The sequence below is a fragment of the Erpetoichthys calabaricus genome, chromosome 9 (assembly GCF_900747795.2).
Source record: "Erpetoichthys calabaricus chromosome 9, fErpCal1.3, whole genome shotgun sequence".
NCBI classification, from domain to species: domain Eukaryota; kingdom Metazoa; phylum Chordata; class Cladistia; order Polypteriformes; family Polypteridae; genus Erpetoichthys; species Erpetoichthys calabaricus.
The window spans coordinates 48,461,781-48,484,121 of NC_041402.2; the positions used below are offsets into that span (position 1 = coordinate 48,461,781).

A 22,341-nucleotide genomic window follows, 5' to 3' on the forward strand; every position below is an offset into this window, starting at 1 on the left:
TGGTGCAGAAAGTATACATGCATAAAGAATATCAATGTCTCTTGAGATCTGTATCGCTGAAGTGCTGAATGCTACTTCATGCCATCGGGAATTCTCCTATTAAATATTGTGAATGTGACCTAAAACGTTATGAAAAGGACAGAACACATTTAAGTAACAAATAATGGGAATTTAATGATAAAGAATAAACTCAAAGTACTATTCATGCTTTGACAATAATCTGCTAACTGATAGAAGCTTTTGATATTTTACAACTTTACCCTTTAAATACAAGTTACTTTATTATCTTTGACTTTTATATTTTTTCCCTTTACAGAGTACCACTTCTTGATCTTTTTCATGTTGAAAATCTCTTGTACTGCAAAGAATCAGAACCTATGAAGACATTTTTTTTTTATTTATACAAATCACAGTAGTCCTGGTCACCAAGTTGAATAAGCCTATCTGACTGCTCATCAAATTTTTTCAGAGCATATTTATCAATAGATGCACATTTACTTTTGTGACAGTAGTATTTATGTGACAGTATACTGCACATGTGCACTTAACTTTAAATTAACTGCTTTCTAGAGATTTTTTTCCCTGGTCTGTCCATCTCAACCTTTAAAAAAATATACCCAGTACACAAGTTCAGATATGATAACAGCAACAGTTAATACTGTGTTATATATTAAACAGCCAAGATGTCATCCAAGAAATACTTAGAATAACAGAATTAGACACAAAAACATTGCTGGTAATGGTTCAATAGTTTACAAGCACACGCAGCAAATTAGTGCTGGGCGGTATACCGGTTCATACCGAAAACTGTTTTTTTTTTTTTTTTTTTTTTTTTTTTTTGATATGGATTTTTCTTATACTGCAACACCGGTTTAAATTGCCTAAACGACGTTCGGAACGTGGCGCAGCGGGAAACTGTTCAAGTGGGGACCTTTTTCACTGCTACACCGCTAAACACAGATTTGTTGCACGGGGGCTCTTTTTCACTGCTACCCCACCAAATAGGTAGCGGTAGCGTAGGTATTGCGTGGTGAAAATGTACAGAGAACATTCCAAAACTGAAGCCGACGATAAAGTTGAACATGATGACACAGAAGAACTTTTGCTGAAAAAAAGGAGTCACGTCCGTCGCCTGGAGATACTTTAGTTTTAAAAGGTCAGATGTGTAAATACTGTTTCTATACTACTGGATAATACTGCAAGCCAAGTTGGACTTGTTTTATTTGTTTTCAATACAGTGTAATGTATCTGGGTACTGTGTAATAGTGTGACGACATGTTGACTTTATTCTCGACATTTCCACTTTAATCTTGACGCTTATGACGAGAATAAAGTCGACATGTTGACTTTATTGTCGTAATTTGTCATTAAAGTAGAAAACTAAACCATCGTAAAATGAATATTTAATTTACTAGATTTTCTCAAACCCCGTCATAAGTTATATAGCACATTAAATGCTTTGTGTTAAGTGTTCTCCGAGATTCTTAAACTGACTTCTTCTTGAACTAAGAGGAGGCGCCGGCAGCGATCGCCGCACAGAATACATTCACTTCATGATCTTCCTGCTCTCTGAACATTACAAAAAATATTTACTATTTATTCCTTTTCTAAGACATATTCAGTGCAATACAACTTTTGACAAGCACTTCTGGATATTTTACTAAGTCTAAATGCCTCTTTGTATGGTTCAAAATATGCTGTCAAAATTATAGTTTGAAGTTTTTGCAAAATTTGTTCACTAAAAAGGTTCTATATTTTGACTGCATCTGTCATGCAATGTGATACCTTCTCCATTAGTGCCACCCTCTTGAAAACTATCACTTTATGAGGCAATGCAAACCTGTATTAATACTTGTGTGCACATTAGAATGTATTTTTTTTGTACAATGTACAATACTCTTGTCAGTGGAATAGGTTATTCATAGCCAGTAATTGCAGTGGAAAATGTGGTTAACATCCACTCATGCATGGGGAAAAAAATACCTTTGAATACCGTGAAATCGGGATAATTAAGAAAAATACTGTGATATAGAATTTTGGTCATACCGCCCACCCCTACAGCAAATAAACGACAGAAAAGGTTTGTTAGAGGAACAGTAGAGTAATGCTTGGAAATATTTTTTAAAAACTCCAACAATTAAAATATCTGGAACTTCATTCTCAATTTATATCAAACTACAGCACTACACAAGGACATTTATTTAAGACATGCTATTGCAAGAAACTGCAGGTTTAAACAGTTTGTAAACGAATGACATAAAGACCAGTCTATTCCTGTGCCACTACCAGCTGAACTGCAACTGACACCAGTTTTCCAAATTGGACTACATAAAGACTGTTGTTTAAAAGACAACCTAAACAGCAATATCAAGTGTTTAATGTAAAGACAAAATAAATACACAAACATACAATTGTATAAAAGCCACTTGACATGCATACCTTGGTCTTTTAGAGGATTTGCCAAAACTATTCCATCTTCAGGAAATTTAGCAATACTGCACCCAGAAGCATAGTACACTAAAAGAAAAAAAAACAATGTTCTTGTCAAACTCTACATCAAATAATAACATACAGATTAAAATAGTTATTTTAAAAATCATATTCATCACAATATCATTTTCTATCAGTAATTTAAAGGAAGGATCAGTGGTTAATTAGATAAGATGAAAGTATTGAGCAAAGGCTGTGAATACTTATGTACAGTGGTGTGAAAAACTATTTGCCCCCTTCCTGATTTCTTATTCTTTTGCATGTTTGTCACACAAAATGTTTCTGATCATCAAACACATTTAACCATTAGTCAAATATAACACAAGTAAACACAAAAATGCAGTTTTAAAATGATGGTTTTTATTATTTAGGGAGAAAAAAAATCCAAACCTACATGGCCCTGTATGAAAAAGTAATTGCCCCCCTTGTTAAAAAATAACCTAAACTGTGGTGTATCACACCTGAGTTCAATTTCCCGTAGCCACCCCCAGGCCTGATTACTGCCACACCTGGTTTCAATCAAGAAATCACTTAAATAGGAGCTGCCTGACACAGAGAAGTAGACCAAAAGCACCTCAAAAGCTAGACATCATGCCAAGATCCAAAGAAATTCAGGAACAAATGAGAACAGAAGTAATTGAGATCTATCAGTCTGGTAAAGGTTATAAAGCCATTTCTAAAGCTTTGGGACTCCAGCGAACCACAGTGAGAGCCATTATCCACAAATGGCAAAAACATGGAACAGTGGTGAACCTTCCCAGGAGTGGCCGGCCGACCCAAAATTACCCCAAGAGCGCAGAGACGACTCATCCGAGAGGTCACAAAAGACCCCAGGACAACGTCTAAAGAACTGCAGGCCTCACTTGCCTCAATTAAGGTCAGTGTTCACGACTCCACCATAAGAAAGAGACTGGGCAAAAACGGCCTGCATGGCAGATTTCCAAGATGCAAACCACTGTTAAGCAAAAAGAACATTAGGGCTCGTCTCAATTTTGCTAAGAAACATCTCAATGATTGCCAAGACTTTTGGGAAAAATACCTTGTGGACTGATGAGTCAAAAGTTGAACTTTTTGGAAGGCAAATGTCCCGTTACATCTGGCGTAAAAGGAACACAGCATTTCAGAAAAAGAACATCATACCAACAGTAAAATATGGTGGTGGTAGTGTGATGGTCTGGGGTTGTTTTGCTGCTTCAGGACCTGGAAGGCTTGCTGTGATAGATGGAACCATGAATTCTACTGTCTACCAAAAAATCCTGAAGGAGAATGTCCGGCCATCTGTTCGTCAACTCAAGCTGAAGCGATCTTGGGTGCTGCAACAGGACAATGACCCAAAACACACCAGCAAATCCACCTCTGAATGGCTGAAGAAAAACAAAATGAAGACTTTGTAGTGGCCTAGTCAAAGTCCTGACCTGAATCCAATTGAGATGCTATGGCATGACCTTAAAAAGGCGGTTCATGCTAGAAAACCCTCAAATAAAGCTGAATTACAACAATTTTGCAAAGATGAGTGGGCCAAAATTCCTCCAGGCGCTGTAAAAGACTCATTGCAAGTTATCGCAAACGCTTGATTGCAGTTATTGCTGCTAAGGGTGGCCCAACCAGTTGTTAGGTTCAGGGGGCAATTACTTTTTCACACAGGGCCATGTAGGTTTGGATTTTTTTTTTCTCCCTAAATAATAAAAACCACCATTTACAAACTGCATTTTGTGTTTACTTGTGTTATATTTGACTAATGGTTAAATGTGTTTAATGATCAGAAACATTTTGTGTGACAAACATGCAAAAGAATAAGAAATCAGGAAGGGGGCAAAATTTTTTCACACCACTGTACATGTGATTTCTCAGTTTTTTTTATTTTTAATAAATTTGCAAAAACCTCAAGTAAACTTTTTTCACATTGTCATTATGGGATGTTGTGTGTAGAATTCTGAGGAAAAAAAATGAATTTAATCCATTTTGGAAAAAGGCTGTAATATAACAAAATGTGGAAAAAGTGATGAGCTGTGAATACTTTCCGGATGCACTATACATGAATAGTACCCAATTTCAGAAATTAGTTTTAATAAATTAATGCAACAAAAAGGAATTTCTACATACGGGCTTTAATAAATTCATTATAATCTGTAAAAATTCCAGAAATAATAATACTCATCTATGTAAGCAAAAAACCATGCATGTCAAAAAGAACGCAAAGTGGAGGAAAAACTCAGCACTAAATGGACAGATAAATGTTCACTAATGAGCACATACACCAGACTGACCATGCAAAAGGAAAGGAATTGATTTTAAACCTTGTCAACCAGGATATGGGGCAGATTGTTAAGAAACAACGCGAGTTACTTTAATTATCTAAAAGAAACACAAATGAGAAATAAACAAAAGGATTTCTTTGATTACAGGGACCAACTTCTTTTACATGAAGACAAATTTCAGAATGAGAAAAATTCACAAAATGCCAACAAGCCATAAACTTTGGTTAGGTTAGCACAAGTATTCATGTTATGCTCCTGAATCGTGGTTCTCACAGCACAGAGTGTTTTACTTATATATAAAAATGTGCAGGGACATAAATTTATAATTGTACTTTTTGGCCTTTTTCTGCATTAGTAATTACTACAAATTAAGTCAAATGAGACAGTTTGCCAACTAAATAGTCCTTATAATTACTTTGTTAATACATTAAATTTATATACAGTATACAGTACCTGTGCTGTATCCTAAGTATATTGATGTTCTGAACTACAATTTAATTAATTTTCTACTAGTTCTTCCTGTTTAGGGATGCAATATGGCCTTAGTAGCTTATTTTTCAGATTCGTAATTACAGAACTGCCACAGTTCAGCCTAGCAGATCAAGTAACTTAAATGCTGAAATTGGTAAACTATAAATCACTATATATTATGGCTCTTTATTTGTACAGGACCTTTAACCAATCTTCATTTTAGACATGAGCTATGTGAAGAATTCGGCAATTGAGAAAATGGTAGCAACATAACTTACTGTCATGGTTTGCCATAGAGAAATCCCCTTCATACAGACCATCGCTAAAGGCCATGCCCCAAACAGATACTAAATCATTTAGAGCAGGAATGTTTGCTCCCCCTGTATCTGGCATCCACCACTGCCTAAAAGAAACAGACATCATTTTAGAAGGTGACTAACATTCTGTTTATCAACAAGTCACTTCACACATGCTTCAAAAGACAGCTTAAAGGAGGTGCGCCCAAAGAAAAATCAGCATGAACAGCATCTGAGTGACAGAAGGCACACAGGCAAAGTGTTTCAAAAGACATTATGTGCAGCCAGTGTTTTAGTTTAGTATTAAAAAGTCTCAACAGAAGCCACTGGTATCTCAAGGACTCTCAGGTTATCCACAGTCTATACTAAACAGCAACACATGTGTAAAGTGAATTTTACCAATTATAAAAATAATTTATTAGGTATAAAGGCACAACTTTGTGCACTTGCATATTTCTGTAATAAGCAGTAAATATTAAAAGGCCATTGTGATTTATGGTATACATAACTAAGAAAACATGTGATTTACATGTATTTAGAAACAGATTCAACTTGTATTCATTTACACATATAAAAGTACTGTATTTTAACTCATACTAAGAATATTAAATGAGAATATTTTTTAAAACAAAGTCCTTTTCAAGCTTACAGATCTGGAGACAGAGACAGAGGTGAACAACACAATTGATTTTTTAATTAGAATATAATCAATAATGTTGTTAGAAAGAGAGAAACAGGTACCAGGGGCACATTTTGGGCAAACACACTGTTTACTGAAATAACTGTTTTAGACAACTTTGAACACAAAGAGAGAAAAAGCACTGTGCTGTGGTCCATCAATCTCTATATTTTAACAATTTAAATGCTATTCAAATTTGCATTCAGTCTTTTCTCTGAACCAAACAAAGCCATCTGAAAGTGAATGAAGAGAAGTACAAATAATCATCACTCCATAAAGAACAAGGTTGCTCCAACAGAACATACACATCTAAATACTAAAAAACACTAAATAAAAAGCAGGTCATGAGAAGTTTCAAAACTTCTAAACATCCATTTGCTACTGTACAATCACTGCTCTTACATTGTGCTGTAACTCTTCAGTTGAATTTCAAGAAGTCCACCACATTACCTTTTAAACATTACAAGAAAACATGATTTTTTAAGTAGTATACTTTTGATTAAATCCATGAACAAAAACAAAACGTAGCTGGTCTTTTTTTATTTAAAAAAAAAAAAAATCAGGACTCCAAGACCTTTTCATTTCCTGCCGAGTTATTCAGAGCTTTATTATGCAGGCAATTGTGTTTCGTTTTTGTTTTTTAATAAAACCTGTACATTTTTTCTCACAGTATAAACCTGCCAAGCATAAATTTAGCAAACCATATACTACTAATCTCAACAAACATGTGAACATATCTACCAATTGAAAAGAAATGCCTTTCAGACACCACATTTAAAAGGTCCCCCCACCCAAACAAATATAATCAAACCAAACTACTCGTAAACCAAAACACACCACCTACTTGACCAGAGTGCTGTATATTTCCTCTATAGAGTGAATATGCATAGAAACTGAATAAAAAAATATTAAGACACACTAGGGGGCACACTTTCTCAATATAAATACTGTATATAGAACAGTAAGAATACCTTGTGTTTTCATCATAGAATTTAACCTTTCTCATCACAGATGTGTTGTACCAGTCACTGAACACAATCAAAGACAATCCCTGATCGATGTCACGTCTCAGTTTAGCTATCTCCTCTGGGAAGTATTCTTCTTCACTGTCCACCATAAGCAGAGTTCCTGAAAACCATAGCAGCAGTATTGATGCATAATTCAGTTTAAGCAAGATTAGTAGTTATCCAAGAGTTGTAAAGTTAGAATATGAGAGAGAGAGAGAGAGAGAGAGAGAGAGAGAGAGAGAGAGAGAGAGAGAGAGAGAGAGAGAGAGGATTTTACACAGAAAAGAGCAAAATAATTGAAACATTAGTGAAGTCATCTGGTCATGGTTAAAATGAACTCACTAAATCAAAAAAAACTGCAGTACAATAATGTTGTATAAAGTATTAAAAACAGAAAATAAGCTATTAAAAGAAAATAAAATTAAAAATAAATGACAATAACTGTTCAATAGCTGTTCTGTCTATACAAAAACAACTAGTAAGACTTTAATTCTGAACAGCTATTCCAGAAACCATGGGAACAAACTGATGATCAACATGCCATTTTGAGAACAAAAATGCACGTAACTGAATATTTAAATTGTTAAAAATACTGATTAGGAAAATCATACGTCTAGGGCTGTATGTATTCACTTTTTAATTTGCATTTTTATCCAGCTTACTATAATAAAAGTATGTATAATCAACTACAATAGCAAAGAATTGTGAAATAGCACTTTCCATTCTTTTGATTGAAATTACACTATTGCACATACAAGTATTCAGAAAAGCAAAAAGTTTAGACTTAAATGAATAAAAAAAAAATAAATAAAGTTCGTAACATAACAGAAAATAATCATATTGTAACTATAAACAAAAAAGCAATCTGCACCTTAAAGGATCTGAATTTTAACAGACTCAAAGTTCTTAAAATCTATTGCCATTAACCCATTCAATTTGTTTAAATTTGCAGCTGAGCTTGCCTGACTCTTTTCCATCTTCGATACATATTCCAACTGAATTACAGATGCTTGTTGAACAGCTCAAGTCTCTATAAGAAGCGTCTGTTATTTGCTGAAGCTCCTCTCATAGTCAAACAAACTGATTGAAATGTATATGTAGGGCAATACTAACGCTGCAATCCTTGGATATCACTGTCTTGAACTCATCCCATAAGCAGCAAACTCCACAAAAAAAAAAAAAAAAAAAAAAAGAGACCCTTATTTGAGATATAGTTTAGGGAGAAAACTCTCACCCCGATTTATTAAAGGAGGGAGGGGAAGAAAAAAAATAAATAAGTCACCAAAATAGTTACACCCTAAATTTTGAAGATACCATTGTGTTTAAGTTGTTTTTTTTTTTTTTTTTTTTTTTTTGAATGTTGAAGTGACTAGCATTTGGTACCCCAATATATCCCCCGACTTAATCCACGCAACTAGCTAACCTATGTGCCTTTATTGATGTGGCGATCCTAGACACATTACATCCCTCGATGTCTATGTATGTACACAAAGGCACAGAAGCACAACAGGATTTCTGTGAAGAACAGCATTAGCTAAAATAACACCAAATGTAAACACTACCAGGTGATACAAGTACAGATTACAGAGATTTCTACACAGTTACTAGACTGTTTAGTCATTTCCAGCAAATCCCCCAATTATGTGCATTTCTGTGTTTACATCTGAAATCCAGTTTTCCACAATTCTGTCCATTTTCTTTACTTTGTAGAAATCATAGGGCCCTATATATCCACTCATTTACCCTGAAACCAAAGTCTTACCATACTGGCTGGCGTCAAAACAAGTTAGTGGTGCTCCCAAAACTTCAACAAAATAGCCCACACTTCTTAGGTGCTGGTACATGTCTCTGAAGTTTGTATGAATGTGGTCACCATTCCTTTTAAAAGGAAGCAAATAAAAAAAAAATTCAATCAAAAAAGCTCGCTACATATAAAAAAAAAAAAAGCTTATATTTTTTTTTACTGAGTGATTTGTTAATGGTTAGCAATAAAGCAGAATTTTAGATATATCATTATCCCTGAATGGGAACTCTAGTGAATGTGTTTATGTAATATTTTTGGCTTTTCAGGAGTATTAAAGGAAACAAAGTATGCAGTGAAACAAAATGCTTACTAATCCAGCACAGGCATTCTCCACTGGTTTGCATGGGTTTTTCTTTGTGTACTGCAGTATTCCTTCCAAATCCCAAACACATGCATATTAGCTTGATTAATGACTCTATAATGGCTGCTGTGAGAGAGGATGTGGTATGTTTATCCCATATTATGAGCAATTTACACACATAAAAGTAGGGCAGGATTTCTAAACAAATGGATCACAGACACATCTGAGATGGGTGAAAATTTAATTATGTGGTAAATTTAATCAAGTTTGCCCAAGCACGTATTGTGTACTTTCGTTTCTGTAACACTTAAATATAATAAGTATTCCCACCTCCATTCTCACAACGAGTGAAACAATCAAATCAGACCGACAGCAAAGACACATACAAGAATGCGGGACAGAGAAGCAAATGACAGAGGGGTGTGTGCGGTGAAGGGACCACAGCACTAGTTTGACATGTCGAAATGAAAAAAGCAGGGGCAGCGCAAGGATGTGTTGGACTGGTGGTGTTGAATTGGTTCTTGTGTGCGTGTTCACCCTGTGATGGCATGGCATTCTGTCCAGGGATTGTTCCTGCCTTGCACCATATGGTTTCTGGGATAGGGGTAAGCTGCCTTATCACCCTGTACTGAAGCATAACTGAACCATTCATTTTTTAGTGAAGGAGTACACAAGTTCTGAATGGCTGCAGGATACGTGAATATATAAGAAATATTCTATAGACACATTCACATGTTAAAAATCTCCTATTAACCGTCTGAGAATGTAGAAGTGCAACCAATAAAATGTTCAGTGTAAATTGAGAGAGATCTTAAATTACTAGCACAGTAACCACCTCTGAAATGGATTCCTTTAATAAAATTATACATTCTGAATGTAGTAAACACTGCTGCAATCTACAGTACTTTTCTTGGTGACTTACCAGTCTAAAGGGTCATTTTTCATTCTTAAGTTGTCCCGTGGGAAGTAACCTGGTGGGTAACGAAGATTGTGGTACTGATCCCATAGAACCCTTTTACTTCGAGGTGGAGTTGGGATTATCTTCACTTTGATTGGAAGCTTGACAGTTGAAGTTATCTCTGAACCTGCTTTAGACTGAAAAAAAGAAAAAAAAAAAAAAAACTATGACATCACCATCAACATCTGACAATACTTACAACATGAAGGAAAAACAACTACTAGAAATCTGTGAAGAATGCAAACTAAACTAAACTAAACATTTGGGAACTTCATTTGAGAACTGATTGGCTACTAAATGTAGCCAGTGTAAAAAATGTTCAAAGGCAAGATTAAAGAAGGTGGTTGGGATGGGGCAACACTTTTGCCTTCTCACAAAACTACAGTTTTGCCTGAATCTTTGATAACACAACAAATAACAATAAAAGTAAAATGCTATTCTTACTTCATTTTCTGATGGTGATGCCACAGTGACCATCACATGACCCTGAGCAATTCCCTCCCATGAAGCTGCCTTCTTTGCCACAGATATTGAAACGGCAAGATATCCAGACCAAGGCCATAATACTGGTGAATACGATACTGCTACATCAATGTTGTCTCCATTCTGGGGAATATAGGGCTGCCAAATCGGCTGCAAAAAAAGCACAACCCTCTTTATTAAAGAACAGCTCATATATTTAAATAGCTTAAGGTACATTTTTTTTTTTTTTTTTAAAAAGTATCCGATCATTGATGGCTCATTATTTAAATTGTCATCTGTACTAGTTGAAGTCTTGTGCCTTAACCCACAGAAATAACTGACCTTAACTTAGAGTTACAATATTGTAGGAATTGTACTATTATGATAGTGTTATGCAAAATTACCATGAATAATTTTGAAAAAAGGGGGATATCACAGCTGAGTCTAAAGTGCCATTAGACCATTTACTTTTATTATGCACTATTCATGTGGAAAGATGCAGTTTAAAAAAAAAAATAGTAAAGAGGCTATCCCCTAAATAGCAGAAAACAATAATAATACATTACATTTATTAACACACACTAAAAACACAGCAATATTAGTGTGCAGTATGATTAGTTTTAAAAAGAGGCAGCGAGAAAAAGTATACTTATGTACTATTTGTCTCCATATTATGTACTATGTTAACTTCCTCCAGTCCAAGGAGAAAGCTCAAAGGAGCATCAACAAAAAGTACAAAATTCCCAATTGTAAAGTGCTACTCCTCTCATACGCTGACAAATATTTTATGTTAAAGCACTTCCTTTTGTTGCAACACTAAAATATAAGAGGGTTTACTTATCTCTCTGTCGGTTTTGAAACATGATCTCTACAGCTTTTGTGGGGATGAAATGCAATATTTATTAAAACCATCAACAATAGTCCTGTCCAAAATAAATTTAAAGAAATAAAGACAAACCTATCATCCAGGTTTAAGTCTCAAAGATGTATAAATCCAAGAACTGATAAGTGTATTATACATCTGCAAACAAATGCAAAGTATAATTTGTGAATGCTAGGTTTCTCTTACTTTTTTAAATGAGTCAAGTCCACAACTAAAGTAACAACACACATGTATGCATAAAACATACAAATGCACAAGTCAACTATACCACCCAAGAAGAAATGCTAATTTGCAATCAGTGGAACTTTTGCATTCAATATCATGTGTTTAAAACACATCACATTGCTGTGTTTTTACAAGAAAAGGCTTGATACATCTCAATGTATCCTATACTGACCAGGAATTTGACTAAGCAAACTTTTAGAAAAAGATGGTGGGGAAAAGTGTCTTTTATGACTTTATTGTTACAATAAGTCAGTGCAAAGGTGTAAATGATTTAGTCATTGCATACATGTTAATATTGTTCAAATCTGAATTGGCTGATGAAATGTACACATCAAATGCACCCTGAAATCAGCAGGCAAATTCAAAATTATCAGCATTACCCATAAATCTCAAAAATGTGCATCATCAACTGATCTATACACAGCCATATACAGTCATATGAAAAAGTTTGGGAACCCCTCTTAATTCTTTGGATTTTTGTTTATCATTGGCTGAGCTTTCAAAGTAGCAACTTTCTTCTAATATATGACATGCCTTATGGAAACAGTAGTATTTCAGCAGTGACATTAAGTTTATTGGATTAACAGAAAATATGCAATATGCACCATAACAAAATTAGACAGGTACATAAATTTGGGCACCCCAACATAGATATTACATCAATACTTAGTTGTGCCTCCTTTTGCAAATATAGCAGCCTCTAGACGTCTCCTATAGCCTTTGATGAGTGTCTAGATTCTGGATGGAGGTATTTTTGACCATTCTTCCATACAAAATCTCTCCAGTTCAGTTAAATTTGATGGCTGCCGAGCATGGACAGCCTGCTTCAAATCATCCCATAGATTTTCGATGATATTCAAGTCAGGGGACTGCAACGGCCATTCCAGAACATTGTACTTCTCCCTCTGCATGAATGCCTTTGTAGATTTCAAACTGTGTTTTGGGTCGTGGTCTTGTTGGAATATCCAACCCCTGCGTAACTTATTTTGAAGAATTTTGTTGATATTGGGTTGAATTCATCCGACCCTTGACTTTAACAAGGGCCCCAGTCCCTGAACTAGCCACACAGCATGATGGAACCTCCTCCAAATTTGACAGTAGGTAGCAGGTGTTTTTCTTGGAATGCGATGTTCTTCTTCCACCATGCAAAGCACTTTTTGTTATGACCAAATAACTCAATTTTTGTCTCATCAGTCCAAAGCACTTTGTTCCAAAATAAATCTGACTTGTCTAAATGAGGATTTGCATACAACAAGCGACTCTGTTTGGGCGTCAGTGCAGAAAGGGCTTCTTTCACATCACCCTGCCATACAGATGTTCTTTGTGCAAACTGCACTGAATTGTAGAACAATGTACAGATACACCATCTGCAGCAAGATGTTCTTGCAAGTCTTTGGAGGTGATCTGTGGGTTGTCTGTAACCATTCTCACAATCCTGTGCATATGTCGCTCCTGTATTTTTCTTGGCCTGCCAGACCTGAGTTTAACAGCAACTGTGCCTGTGGCCTTCCACTTCCTGATTCCATTCCTTACAGTTGAAACTGACAGTTTAAACCTCTGAGATAGCTTTTTGTAGCCTCCCCTAAACCATGATACTGAACAATCTTTGTTCTTTTTTTTTTGATCTTTTAAGAGTTGCTTTGAGGATCCCATGCTGTCACTCTTCAGAGGAGAGTCAAAGGGAAGCACAACTTGCAATTGACCACCTTAAATACCTTTTCTCATGATTGGACACACCTGTCTATGAAGTTTAAGGCTTTATAAGCTAATCCAACCAATTTGGTGTTGCAAGTAATCAGTATTGAGCAGTTACATGCATTCAAATCAGCAAAATTACAAGGGGACCCAAATTTTTCACAGCCAGTTTTTCACATTTGATTTAATTTCATACAACTAAATACTGCTTCACTACATATCTTTGCTCGGAAAACACCCCAGTACTCAGGTGTTCCTAGGAAATGAAAGACATACCACTGTTATCTTTTTTGTTGAAAGTACGGTAAATTATTATGCAGGCTTAGAGGGGGTCCCAAACTTTTTCATATGACTGTACTGTAATGTGACAAATGAAGTTGTTTACACCAATAAGTCTTACAGATGTAATTATTCAAACATAAACTAACAGAAAGCTAGCTGTCCATGATATATGAAAAAGACAATCTATCCATGCCCAAACTGTGTGCCAGGCTAGTATGATGCATTTAGACATAGTTCAGCAAGTGTCTCTCAGTAAGGCACAATTAAATAATTGTCATCAGTTTGGAAATTCTCTCTTTAAACACACACAGTATATGGTGCTGAACTCATGACAATAGCCATGTTAATCTTAGCAAAGGAGTTTTTTGAATTTCATTGCTAGCTGTAAGATTCTTGACCACTACACTTTATATTTGCTGCTCCAAAAGAATGCCTCTCTCATAATGCTGGTCCCATAGGTATAGATGCTTATTATCCCAGACACTGCTGGAATAGCCTCTCATTCCCTCAAGCCATTGAGTGCCAGCAGCAAGTAAGCTTTAGGCACTATGTCTCAAAATGAGACAAGCCACTGGCAAGCTACCTGCTGAAATATCGATAACACAATGGCCTCCTTTAAGCCTGAAATTGAGCTTATCTAGTTCATGTACTATAAAAATGCACTCTTGTTGTACTCACTGAATTCCGTCTTGTTTAAAAAAAAGCATTAATGTTCTTTTACTGTTGACGACCCCCAATGTAAAGATGGCAGAAAGAATGATACGATGTAATTAATTCTATCATTCAAATGGATACTTACTATTCAGAAGTTCTATTATTGAATTTACTTGTTTAATTTAAAAAAAAAAAACCTTTGAGAAAAAATAGTCTTACCTAAACAAAAGGGACAAATCCCAGACACCAATTTAAACGGGACTAATCTTTGCTAAAATTTGTGCTAACAGTAGAGATGGATGCTCTGTTCTGTCTTAGCATTACTTTTCTTTCGGTTTTCATTTTTGTAATTGTAATGCATTGTTGCTTTTTATGCACTGGGATATTACCATGTAGTGGTTAACTATAGTTGCAAAAGTGCAAAAAACAATGTTAAAAAATGCAGTGTATTCTTCATAATAATCAAATAAATAATTCAATAATAAGTTCTGTAAAAAATGCGCTCTTTCATGATCACAAAAATAAATAAATCCAGAATAAAACCATGCAGACATCAGGTTCCCTTTCTTTTCTGTCTCTTGACATGCAGCGTCTTTCACTCTAAGTCTCCCCAGCTCACCCCATCGGGTTTTGCAGCCAGTGGAGACAAAACCAGCTGCAATCCCACTTTCGGGCTCTTGTCCTGACTGCTTCAGTCTGTGTTTGTTATGTTTATAGCCAGTCCTCCGTCTTCTACCATGCTCTCTTGGCGTCGATCAGATCCATGAGAAAGAACTTACTGTTTGGCCCTATTATCCCTGAATTGATCAGAGGAGCACAACTCAACCCCAGAGCAAGGATTGCTCACTCCCCCACTGGGATACTGACAGTCTGCCTCAGTACCATCATGTCATCCTTGAACATCCCAAATCTGTCTTCTTTTCTTACTCAGGCTCTCACCCTTATAGATCCATGGATGCAGCATCCTAATTATGACCCACAGAGTGTCAAATGAGGAAACTGGAACCAACCACTCCCTCATATACACATGCACTATCTCCTAATTAAACACCTCGAAGCCAGATGGCACAACACCTACGAAGCCTGAACCATACCATTTTTATTTAAAAACATGTATTTCCACAATCCATCACATATACTTTATTAATCCCTGAGAGGAGTCAGATGAGGTGGCTCGGGCATCTGATCAGGATGCCTCCTGGACGCCTCCCTGGTGAGGTGTTCCGGGCACGTCCAACTGGGAGGAGGCCCCGAGGAAGACCCAGGACACGCTGGAGAGACTATGTCTCCCGGCTGGCCTGGGAACGCCTTGGGATTCCCCCGGAAGAGCTAGAAGAAGTGGCCGGGGAGAGTGAAGTCTGGGCATCTCTGCTCAAGCTGCTGCCCCCGCGACCCGACCTCGGATAAGCAGAAGAGGATGGATGGATGGATGGATGGATGAGAGGAAATTGTCTTAAATTAGCACTCCACCCAAAAATGATACTCTTCTGTATCAGTTATATACTCTTCATAGTTTGTAGTGATTGCCTAGAAAAACTTTGAATGTAGTGTTTACATGGAGATCAGTGATGATAAAATTCCTGATGCAGTGTGCTTCAGTGGAGACTCAAATGGAACCAAACTGAAACTGTTTCAAAACATCTTTGAAAAATTGCAAATTTACGCACAATTTAAATGTTTTTTTTTTTTGTTCTTGTTCTTTATTTCGCCTTACACAATTTCTTGTATTAGGAATTTGTTAGTTTTCGCATACCCCTTGGGGTCAGAGCGCAGGGTCAGCCATTGTACAGCGCCCCTGGAGCAATTACAGGTTAAGGGCCTTGCTCAAGGGCCCAGCAGAGTAGGATCTCTTTTGGCAGGGGCGGGGATTTGAACCGGCAACCTTTTGGATACCAGTGCAGATCCTTAGCCTCATAGCCACCACTCCGCCTGTCAGGCATCTATTCATATGCTGACAATGTCCCAAATACATTTTCGCTAACATAATTTTTAGATAAACAATTTTAATAAATCTTTACATACATGCCAATGAAGCAAGGTTTTGAATCGAAGACCTACCTCCCCCTCACTTAACACGATATTAATATTACAGAACTTGGTCTGAGGGAGATGTGATGTACAAACAGGAGATGTAATGTACAAACAGATTAAAAGTTAAAGAAAAGCAAGTGAAAACATTATATGTCGGAAAGCATCATTGTATTTGTGCATATCTCAGATGCATCAAAAAGCAAAATGTCAATTGAGTTGTGCAGTTTTACAAGCTGCCAATGAATAACCCTGAAGTACTGCAACTTTAGCTACTGCTCTGTACATAAATATAATATGACTAATGAATGAAACACATTCGTGTTTGAGCGTTCTCCACTGCCACGCATAACAATGTTTTCCTGAAGTGTTATTTTACAAAGTTTTACCAAAATACACCTGTTTAAATGATTTAATAAACTTAAATTATTAGTATGTTGGATTAATCTCAATAATAAGATGGCGGTAAACAATTGCATAGTGGTTTACACTGGTGCCTCACAGCTCCAGACAACTTGCATAAATTCCAGCATGAAATGTTGGTGAGGAAGTTACACATTCCCAACGTTTCTGCTTGATTATCCCTTGGAGTACTCAATGTTTTACCTCCCATATCACTAACATTCACATGTTAGCTTAAACGGCAACTACAAAATGCACCCACAGGAGCAATTACGTACGAGTTTGCCTCAGAGTGTTTTCCATATTGTACCCAGTACAGTAATAATACAATAAGATGTAGCCCCAGGATTCTGAACTGGACAAAACAAGATTCAAAGATAAGTAAATGCATTTAAAATTCCCTAAATGTTCTACATAAAAGAAGTAAACAGTAAAGGATCCCTTTGCTTTTGAAATGGCATCTAACCACTACTACTAGTTGGAATGCTTTATTATTCGATATATAGCATTACTGAAACAAACGTTGACCATGAGGAACAATACATTAATACACATGTTAACATGAATGACTCATGTACTGTACAGGCAACAAACGAAGACCCAATATGTCAGTTTTTGAAGTGAATGAGCAATGTGCATATCTAAAAAAACAAAGATTGGCATTCTTAACCCATGGTTTAATAAGAATGAACGGTACCTTGTCAACAATCCTGCCAGTGACACCCATTCCATTGAGAATTGTAACATTAACAATTGTTGCCATTCCTCCGTAGTATATTGGCTGGGAACAATATGGCCACATATATGGGCATTCAGTCATGTCAATATAACTTGGACTAAGACTAGAAATAAATAATAAAATTAGTAGTAATCACATTATTATACATGTAGACAGTGTGCAACAAACTGATGAAAATTACAAAAAAAAACCTTTCCATTCCTCCCATCTCATACTGAACATTATCTTGAAGCAAACTTCTTTTTTTATATATATATAAAAAAAAATATATCACACTAAACATTTATAATACAAAATGACAGAAATGTCCAAATTCATGCTGAACACACAGGGACAGGCAATGCATAAATAACAAAGCATACAGCTAAAGCTAGCAAACAAAATGTCGCTTAACTCTTTTACAGCCACAATTAAAAACACTCGGTGAAACAAAAGAAGCATAAGCAATGTTTAAGTAAGGTAGAGATGTTTTACAAAGATAGGTGTTCTACTTGAAATTTGGCCTAAAAAAAAATCACTAAGTCATAATTCTAAAAGCTGACAGTATAAAGTAAAGCTGAAAGTATGAAAGTGACCTCCAACACTAACAAAAAGCACAAAGACAAATACAGCACCTTCTTGCCAGAAGGAAAAACAACCCTCATTAGAATGATATTTTTGGATACATCTAAATCTAATCCTTGTTAAGTTCAGCCGAAACAGTTTATAGTTATATTGATTAAAATTGTTCTGTTTTCTGTAATACTTCACTTTGGTAAACAAGAACCATCATTACTAAAAAAAAAAACTGCCATACAGAGACATAAAAAAATTGATATTTAACATAACAGAAAACGCATTCCTTCACAGATGTTATCTAGATAATAAAATACCAAAATAAGAACACATGCACATCTCACCTTGCCTGGGGTTTATAGCTGTTAAGAATCTGGAAAGCTTTAAGGAGGTCCAGTTTGCCATGTCCCTGCTCAAACATATTGACACCAGGAAGTCTTCGGGCAGATGCAATAAGGGCCTGCTTCATACTGGCAGGGTTCACAAGGTCTCGATTTTGGACTGTGCTGTAGTTCCCACCAATACAAAAAAATGTACACATATATATATATATATATATATATATATATATATATTTAAAATAAATCACAACTTTCACATTTAACATACTTCCTAAGAGGTGGTAATATTTTTAATAAACGCATGATCAAAGAACCACATACATAAATAAATAACTTTTCTTGTGACGGTACACACTGATACAATATACCAGCACCTTGGCCACTACAACTGGTCATGGCATTCCGACTGCGTATTAATTGATTCTATAATGAATTGTGTGCTGAGTCTAAGCTGTATTCCAGTTTCATCAAGTTAGATTAATTTGTGAAAATCCACACTTGCACTAATTGTTACTCCAAAGAAAGCCTTGCTACTAAAAAAGCACCGCCTCTGCACTTCTCTTCAAATGACTGGTTGGCCCTCCACTCACATACTTCGATCATGCGGATTCACGGCTGTTACGAGGAAGACGATCAGTCACTGTGACTCAAAGCAAAGAATGAATTAGAGAGACTGCATTTGATGAAAATGTGCAAAAAGTTTGGAATGTACTTTAAAAATCAATCAGTTTAAGTCCTGATTGCTTTGAGGGACATCATCATTTTTTGTAGAACATAGAACTTGTTATTAACTTGCAGTTGGCAGGTGGCACAAGCCAGTAAGAGAACATGGGTTTACGTTCTAGGTCCTCCCGGCGTGGAGTTTGCAAAAAGAGCTTTGATTAGTGAGAAAAGCGCTAAATAAATGTAAAGAACTATTTTTTAATATTCATCATAGATTTCGGAAAGTCTGTGTTTGTAATTTTAAACTGTCAAGCATAATATTAGGCAGTATGGCACATGTGACGATTATCAATTTCAAATTATAAAACATTATGTTTCACCAAATAAACAAAACATGTAGCACTGGGATTCTCTGCCTCTATATACCTTGACAGCACGTCAAACTTGATCCAAACGAAACATATGCGTACCACCACCTTTTTGTATACAAAAGCAGTTCTCTCTCCCTCTCTATATTATAGATTTTGCATATATAAAATATATAATATAGAGAAGGAGAGAGAACTGCTTTTGTAAACAAAAAGGTGGTTATATATATTTGCCCCCTTCCTGATTTCTTATTTTTTGCATGTTTATCACACTTTAATGTTTCAGATCATCAAACAAATTTAAATTTTAGACAAAGATAATAACCCAAGTAAACACAAAATGCAGTTTTTAAGTGATGATTTTATTTATTAAGGAAAAAAAAACTATCCAAACCTCCATGGCTCTATGTGAAAAGTAATTGCGCCCCCCCCACCTTGTTAAATCATGAAGTAACTGTGATAAATCATTCATTATTTATTTAATTTATATATATATATATATATATATATATATATATATATATATATATATATATATATATATCCATCCATTTTCCAACCTGCTATATTCCTAACTACAGGGTCACGGGGGGTCTGCTGGAGCCAATCCCAGCCAACACAGGGCACAAGGCAGGGTGACACACACAAACACACCCACATACCAAGCACACACTAGGGCCAATTTAGAATCGCCAATCCACCTAACCTGCATGTCTTTGGACCCACGCAGAAACGGGGAGAACATGCAAACTCCACGCAGGGAGGACCCGGGAAGCGAAACCCAGGTCCCCAGATCTCCCAACTGCGAGGCAGCAGCGCTACCCACTGCGCCACCGTGCCGCCCTATATATATATATATATATATATATATATATATATATATATATATATATATATATATACACACACTAGCCATGTGCGCCCAACTACGTTGTGCGTGTTAAAGTTGTCTGTGAAGGGCTCCCTGTTTAAACGCGGCTGCCAGTCGTGAACTGGGCCCTTCGTCGCACAGCATTATGATTTTTTATAAGGGAAACAAAATTACAAAAGAAAACCCTTGGACATTGATTCGATAGGTACGGTCTACTCGGAATCACTGTCCGAATACTAATTATGTGGTGGTGTAGGAGCATTTCTGCTTCTCTCCATTCACAGTCCGTCTCGTTTTCACGACGCTGTCGTTTCCTCTCACGATCTCTTCTCAACCTTTCTCCAATCTCGCAGGTTGCTCTGTGGCAATCCAAAGAGTAAGGCAATATACACGGAGCAATGGTTATAAAAGGGGGACACATAGGTATCCAGGCTCTTTAAAGCATAAATAGGGATCACTTCACTGACATGTGAGCAAGCCACGGTACAACTGTGAGATGTGCAGCACTCGCCGGCTACAACGTAACAATAAAAATTTCCGGAATGTGCTGTTACGTTGTCATTCATTTTACCCACTGTCTTTCTTTCATTCATATGTTACGTAGGCATGTACCTTTTATCTTCGGCAATCTTATTCTCTAACCAGGCCTCAGGAGCTAACAAGCGTAACACTGTCCACCACCCCTTTCGTTATTCTGGCACATTGTTGACATCCGTGAGTAACAACAACGTACTAAACTGGAAGGTGGTCTACGCATGCGTGGAATTTGCGGACAAACAAAGATCAAGATCCAAATGAAGATTATATATAAAGATTAGTTAATTTAAAGCACAACAATCTGTTTAGTTTGAATGTCTGTGTTTTGAGGTGTGACAGGAGTACTACAGTCTTCAGTAGTATAAGCCTGGAGGAGATTCTTAATGCAATGCCTATGTTTTAGCTGTCTCTCTACTGCCATCTAGTGCTTCTTCTTCTAATTCATTCGCGGACAAAGATCAAGATCCAAATGAAGATTTTATATATATATATCCATATTACTAACCGAGAATAAACCGGATATGGACGCAGGTACATGGCATGCCCATGGACGCAGGAGACATAGTGCGCAGGCGCCGACAGCGAGCAAAGTCTGATCCACTGAGAACGAAGGAGTCACAGCTCAATAATGAAGGAGCTCAACTATATACATACATATACATATACTATATATACATACATATATATATATATATACTATATATACATATATACTATATATACATATATATATACTATATATACATATATATATATATACTATATATACATATATATATATACTATATATACATATATATATACTATATATACATATATATATATATATATATATATACTATATATATATATATATATATATATATATATATATATACTATATATAATATATATTATATATACTTATATACTATATATATATATATATATATATTACTATATACTATATATACATATATATAATATACATATACTATATATACAATATATATATATATATACTATATATACATATATATATATAATATACTATACTATATATACATTATATATATATATATATATATACTATACATACATATATATATATACTATATATATATATACATATATATACATATATATATATATATACTATATATACATATATATATATATATATATACTATATATACATATATATATATATATATATATATACTATATATATACATATATATATATATATACTATATATACATATATATATATATATATATATATATACATATATATATATATATATATACTATATATACATATATATATATATATACATATATATATATATATATATACTATATACTATATAACATATATATATATATATATA

At 35.4% G+C, this 22,341-nt stretch overlaps 1 protein-coding gene across 2 annotated transcripts in view; it reads right to left on the bottom strand.

Moving 5' to 3' along the window:
* Positions 1-22,341, bottom strand: part of mbtps1 (membrane-bound transcription factor peptidase, site 1) — a 119,036-nt gene that overhangs the window by 35,057 nt on the left and 61,638 nt on the right. For both annotated transcript variants that reach the window (XM_051932364.1, XM_051932365.1), the window contains exons 11-18: positions 18,534-18,695; positions 17,593-17,737; positions 10,709-10,897; positions 10,229-10,401; positions 8,964-9,079; positions 7,166-7,322; positions 5,498-5,622; positions 2,440-2,517 (exon numbers count right to left, since the gene is read on the bottom strand). In XM_051932364.1, coding sequence (XP_051788324.1) covers positions 2,440-2,517; positions 5,498-5,622; positions 7,166-7,322; positions 8,964-9,079; positions 10,229-10,401; positions 10,709-10,897; positions 17,593-17,737; positions 18,534-18,695 — 1,145 coding nt within the window. The remainder of the gene's footprint in view (positions 1-2,439; positions 2,518-5,497; positions 5,623-7,165; positions 7,323-8,963; positions 9,080-10,228; positions 10,402-10,708; positions 10,898-17,592; positions 17,738-18,533; positions 18,696-22,341) is intronic.